The sequence below is a fragment of the Volvox carteri genome, assembly GCF_000143455.1.
Source record: "Volvox carteri f. nagariensis unplaced genomic scaffold VOLCAscaffold_52, whole genome shotgun sequence".
Classification (NCBI taxonomy): domain Eukaryota; kingdom Viridiplantae; phylum Chlorophyta; class Chlorophyceae; order Chlamydomonadales; family Volvocaceae; genus Volvox; species Volvox carteri.
In genome coordinates this window covers 200112-205230 of record NW_003307595.1, presented here as the reverse complement: position 1 = coordinate 205230, position 5119 = coordinate 200112, and the positions used below count along the sequence as shown (strand labels likewise).

The following is a 5119-nucleotide window of genomic DNA, read 5'->3' as shown; positions in this document are numbered from 1 at the left end:
GACCTACCGCAAGAAGGCGTGAGCGGAAGGGGGGAAAGTGGAGAGGGGGGAGGCGCGTCGGGTGGATGGAGGTAACGGTGGAGGGTAACCCAATGGGGGCGTTACGGCCCCGTTGGGTTACATGGGGGTAATCCCGGGCGCGAGGAGAGGGAGACCGTCCCTCCGAAACTCACCCCCCCACACACACCATCTCCCCACACCAGCCAACCGGCCCATCCGCCCCCCGACCTGGTCAAGGAGGGGTATCGCCTGAGCAGGACCAACGAGAGCCAGGCCGCCGCTGGCACCGCCAGCACCGCTGCCGTGCACATCGTCGTACTCTCCGCCATCTTCACCGGTGTCATCGTCTTCTAAAAGGGACGCTGCTGCCGCCGCTGCACCGGAACATGCGGCGCCAGAGCTGACTCCAGCAGCCGCCGCCGCCCCAAGAAGCAGCGCCGCCGCCACGCCGTCGGCGCGAGAAGCAGCACCGCCGCCACGCCGTCGGCGCGAGAAGCAGCACCGCCGCCACGCCGCCGGCGCGAGAAGCAGCACCGCCGCCGCCGCCGGCGCGAGAAGCAACGGCGCCGGAGGCGACACCTTCCCCCGTCGCTATGTTGACAGCTTGGTCCAGCAGTGTCTTTTCATGCGAGGACGAATGTAACCATGTGTCGTACATGTAGTACACGTAGATGTACATCCAAGCCATGACACCATCAAGATACGAGCCAGGATCAGGTACGGCAACGTGCCTATGCCAGAGCCTAGGCAGCTAACGAGCAGCAATAGCTAATGGCCCCTGTGCAAGGATGGCACACACAAGTCGAAATAGCTAATGCTCCATTGCTGCTGCATCCTGCACCCTTACTACTAATGTTACTGCAGTACAAGTTACCGTCGCGTCAGTTGGCACTCGAATACCTGCAGCAGCAGCTCTTCACGATCCACGGCGTGCAGGCCAGGTACGGAGTACGGTAAGGTGGCGCCGCAGCCAGCGCCGCCGACAGCGGAAGTGGTGGTGGCAGGACCGCCGCCGCAGCCGCCGCAGCCGCCGCCGCAGCCGCCGCCACCACCGGCAGCGATGGCGGCGGCAGATCGATACATGTCCCCGGAGCCGTTGGCAGCGGCGAGGAGCAGCTGCATCATCGGGGCGGCTGCCGTACGTCGTCGGGGCACAGGGCACGGGAGCAGGTGCGGGGATATTGCTCACGAGGAGAAAGTGGATGTCATCAGGGATTGCATTGGAGAAACCCAAAGCCAAATCTTACTTTAACTTCGACCCAACCATAAACAAAATGTCCCTGACTATGACTCGTTCATCCCCCCCAAGCCACACACCGGTCCTCGTCATGACAGTCGTCGAAGCATGTCGATGTGTCGATCAGCTTTCCCCGTCACATCCGGACAGTCTCAGCCATGATGAGGGGTGAGCGCTAGTCGAGATGTATGTATGTATATATGTTTACCTCGGGATAAGCACATCTTGCGCTTTCCGGTTGTGAAAGCCGCAACCAGGAGAGACCTGCCACGAAACTGAAGGCCAACGGCCACTGCGCCTTCTCCACCGCACGATGGCGCTGATAGCGCTGATGGCGCTGATGATGATCGCCAAAGCTGGCGGCAGCATGGGGTGGTGCCGGCAGCCACTGTATGGGACAATCAGCGCGGCGGCGTCGCAGGCGAGGTGCCGTACCCACGTACGGCTGCCGTCACGCGACCTGAGCTGTGGTCCACAAGGCCATTCCCGCATGGTCTGCGGCGACGGAGGAGGGACCAGCGACCGCATGCACCCGTTGACCAACATGCTGCTTGGCCATGTCCCGGATGCTGCTGTCGCGGAATGCACCTTCTTCCTGGCCGTCAGCTCCCCCCCTGTGGTGCCCTCGTCCTCGTCCTGGGATGTCATCCTCATCGCTGGCGTCCCCAGGTGCGTCGCCGTACGCAGCCCAAGAGAGCAATCTTCTGCCTCACCTCCACGTAAAGCAACATCTCAATATCGCGAACCATGATGACAGTGGGCCGTTGTGCATCAGTCACAGCTGATGGGAAACTTCACTTCACTGTACACCACGTAAACACCACTGGGTGCCTCGCCTCGGCGGCCAGCAGCCACCGTACCGGCACCTCCTTCCTCTGCCGCCTGCATCATCTCCTTAACACTGCCGTACCTGCTGATGTACCGCAATGCAATCCGTTCGAAAAGGAATGTAGAGGGTTAAGGCTTTTGTGGGAGAACAGAGCCTGCACCCTTTTCCCCATGGTTTCTAAACATCCGTACCCGCCCATCACTCAGCCAGCCAGCCACCGCCCACCATTCACAAGCCACCAGCCACCCGCGCACTCAGCAAGCCACTCGGCCATGTGCCTCAATCCGAGCATGCTCGTCCATTTCATCTAGGTTCTTGCCCACCTTTTAGGGCGTTTTAAGGCGGAAGACAGAAAGGAGAAAGAGGTGTATTGCTTCGTAGTTTTGCATTGCGCTTCACCATTCGTGATTGTCAATCAATTTCCTAAAGAATTTCAGTGTAAATCATGTTAAGCAGGATACATATGAATCGATAATGTCAGGGAAATACATGTACGTTTTTCCCCTTCCCGCCCATGCAACACACATACATACGGATCAGTGTACGCACACACCGGCACGCAACAGTGAAACACGCGCATCAACAATGACATTCAATACCAGCAGCACCTGCACGAACACATTCTAAAACCACCATGACCGTCACAACCACCATAACCGCCACCAACCCCAGCAGCGAGCCAACAGAAATCTTAAAGAAGCACGACGCTCACACCCGCCCACCCTTAGCATGTCTGCCACTAACACGTCTGTACGACACTGTACGGTAGCACATCACGACGACATGCAACAACTCCGTCGTAGCGGACGGGCCGGCAATCACCGCCAGCTACAACCCCAGGATGACAATGACGATGCCGACGTGGCCATCAGAAGATCATGACGGTGCACCGTACTTACTTCTACCATAATTACTTGATGGCCTTGTAAGTCCGACAGACGAGCTTGTTTATCTGTATGTGTGTGTATCTATCCCATGTGTGTGTACCTATCACACCCGTTCCCCCTCACGACCCCCCTGGCACCGGAGCTCGCACCAGACTGACGGCCCGAGGCGGTTACCTACCACCTGTCCATCCACGTACCCATCATCATCATTACATGGCCAGGATGGTTAAAGTTATCATTACTACTATCATTGCTGTGCTGTGGCTGTTTTATATGGACTTTGCGGTATCCCGGATGGCCGTATCACCTTGGGAGGAAATGAACTGCTTTCGGTGCACACACTGGCGTTCATGATTGCCCGGCAGCGTGTGCGGGTGGTTGGTATGGTGGAGTGCTGGAGCACGCGGCGGAGTGGCGGAGGGTGAGTGCGGTGGCGCGGGGGATTGGCCGGGAGGGGGAGTGGTGGGCCCTCAGTAGCTGTCGCCCGTGTGTGTTTGTGTGTGTGTGTGGAGGGGGGGGAGAAGCGTGTTGACGCTCCACTCCACCCTGACGTTATGCTAACGGAATCGCTTCTTCTCCTTCTCCTCCTTCTTCTATCCCATTATATTTTGCATGAGAGCTCCTAATCGGAAGGGAAGCGCTGTCCCAGTACTCCACCCGACAGATCTGGCGTGTCCTCTATCTTGGTGTACGATTGGATTGGAGCCTACCTACCAATCCACACACACAGTAATCAACGGATCAAATCCCAGGAGGAACGGACACACACACGACATGCGCACAGCCATTCTCCCTGACAAGAAACCGCTGCTATAAAACTGCTGCAGTCATCACTTCTTGTACAATCATCACAGCTGCAGCTGCTGCTGTTGCTGCTGTTGCTGCTGTTGCTGCTTCTGCTACTGTTGCTGCTGTTGCTGTTGTTGCCGCCTAGCCCTCAGCCTCCTCACTCCCGCATCCAGAGTTTCTTTACGGATGCGTACGGCAGCTGGGGTTACCTCGATCAGCTCGTCAGCCGCCACATAGCTACATGCCGGAGCGGGGAGAGCGAGGGGGGGGAAGTGGCGCGGGTGGTGAGGGGAGAGATGTGGGGGGAAAGGGGTGGGGTGAGGAGGGGCTAGGGCGGGAAGTGGTGGCAGCACAGGTACAGCAAGGGGGGCGTGGTAATGACGGCAGACTAGGGGGTAGCGGATCTGGAGGTGTGGCGGCTCGGCTCGTGTCGGAGAGAGGAGAGATCTCGCCCCCTTTTTGAGGTGGTCATTCCCCCAGGTCACGAGGTGTACAACATAGAACACTTAAAACACACACACTCACACACACACACGCACACACACACGCACACACACACACACACACACACACCGCCTTAAGGTTATCCGCATGCAGCTCAGTCTCCAACCACGTCCCCCCACCCCACCCACTAACCCAATCGCGTCCTCCAGGTTCATGACCCGCGGTGCCGCCAGCTGCACCTTCTCCTCCGCCGTAACTTGCCGTACATTGGAGGTCTTTTTCTCTTTCACAGGGTTTACCTGGCGGGCGCGGGTTAGACACGGAGTTTTGTTGGTGTGGGTGGAGGGGGCGAGAGGGCGGGAAGTACACGACAATGCAGAAGTTGAACAAAAATTGCTGATATCTAAAAAGCTTGGAAATTGTTAGCGGTGGAAAACAAAACAGCAGCTGGATAGCGGCCCCCGGGGGAAGGGTGCTGATTGGGTGGGTGGGTAGGTGGGTGGGTTGAGGGAGGGTGTGGTGTTTTAACTTTGGGAGGGACGTCACAACGTGTGCAAAAGTCAACAAGTCGCACTTCTCACGTCCAGGTCATCATCGCGGCTGTGCTCCCCCACCACCATGCCGCCGTACACCTCAGCCCCGGGCCCTATGAAGAACGTCCCGCGGCTCTGGAGCTCCCCCAGAGCGTACGATGTTGCTCGTCCATCCGCGATTGATACCAACACACCTGAATGGGGAGGAAGGAGGAGATGTGGCCGCATGGGGTCGGGGGAGGGGAATACGGGTTTGTGTAACACCTGGAAAGATGCTCTCGCACGCGTCTTGTAGCCAGGTCAGGTTTTCTCCCTTCCCCCCTCCCCATCTTTTCGCCACCCGCAACCCGTAGTACTAGTATTTCTACCCCTGACCGAATCCATGCACACCTCTCTGGAA

The 5119-nt window shown here is 58.1% G+C and overlaps 1 protein-coding gene across 1 annotated transcript in view; it reads right to left on the bottom strand.

Annotated features, from left to right (window-relative positions):
- Nucleotides 1-2535: 2535 nt before the first annotated feature.
- VOLCADRAFT_106835 (uncharacterized protein) overlaps nt 2536-5119 on the bottom strand; it is a gene marked incomplete at its 5' end in the record, with an annotated part of 16371 nt that continues 13787 nt past the window's right edge. The window contains 4 exons of the mRNA XM_002955453.1: nt 2536-3347; nt 3904-3979; nt 4379-4485; nt 4768-4913. Coding sequence (XP_002955499.1) covers nt 3201-3347; nt 3904-3979; nt 4379-4485; nt 4768-4913 — 476 coding nt within the window. The 3' untranslated portion in view covers nt 2536-3200. The remainder of the gene's footprint in view (nt 3348-3903; nt 3980-4378; nt 4486-4767; nt 4914-5119) is intronic.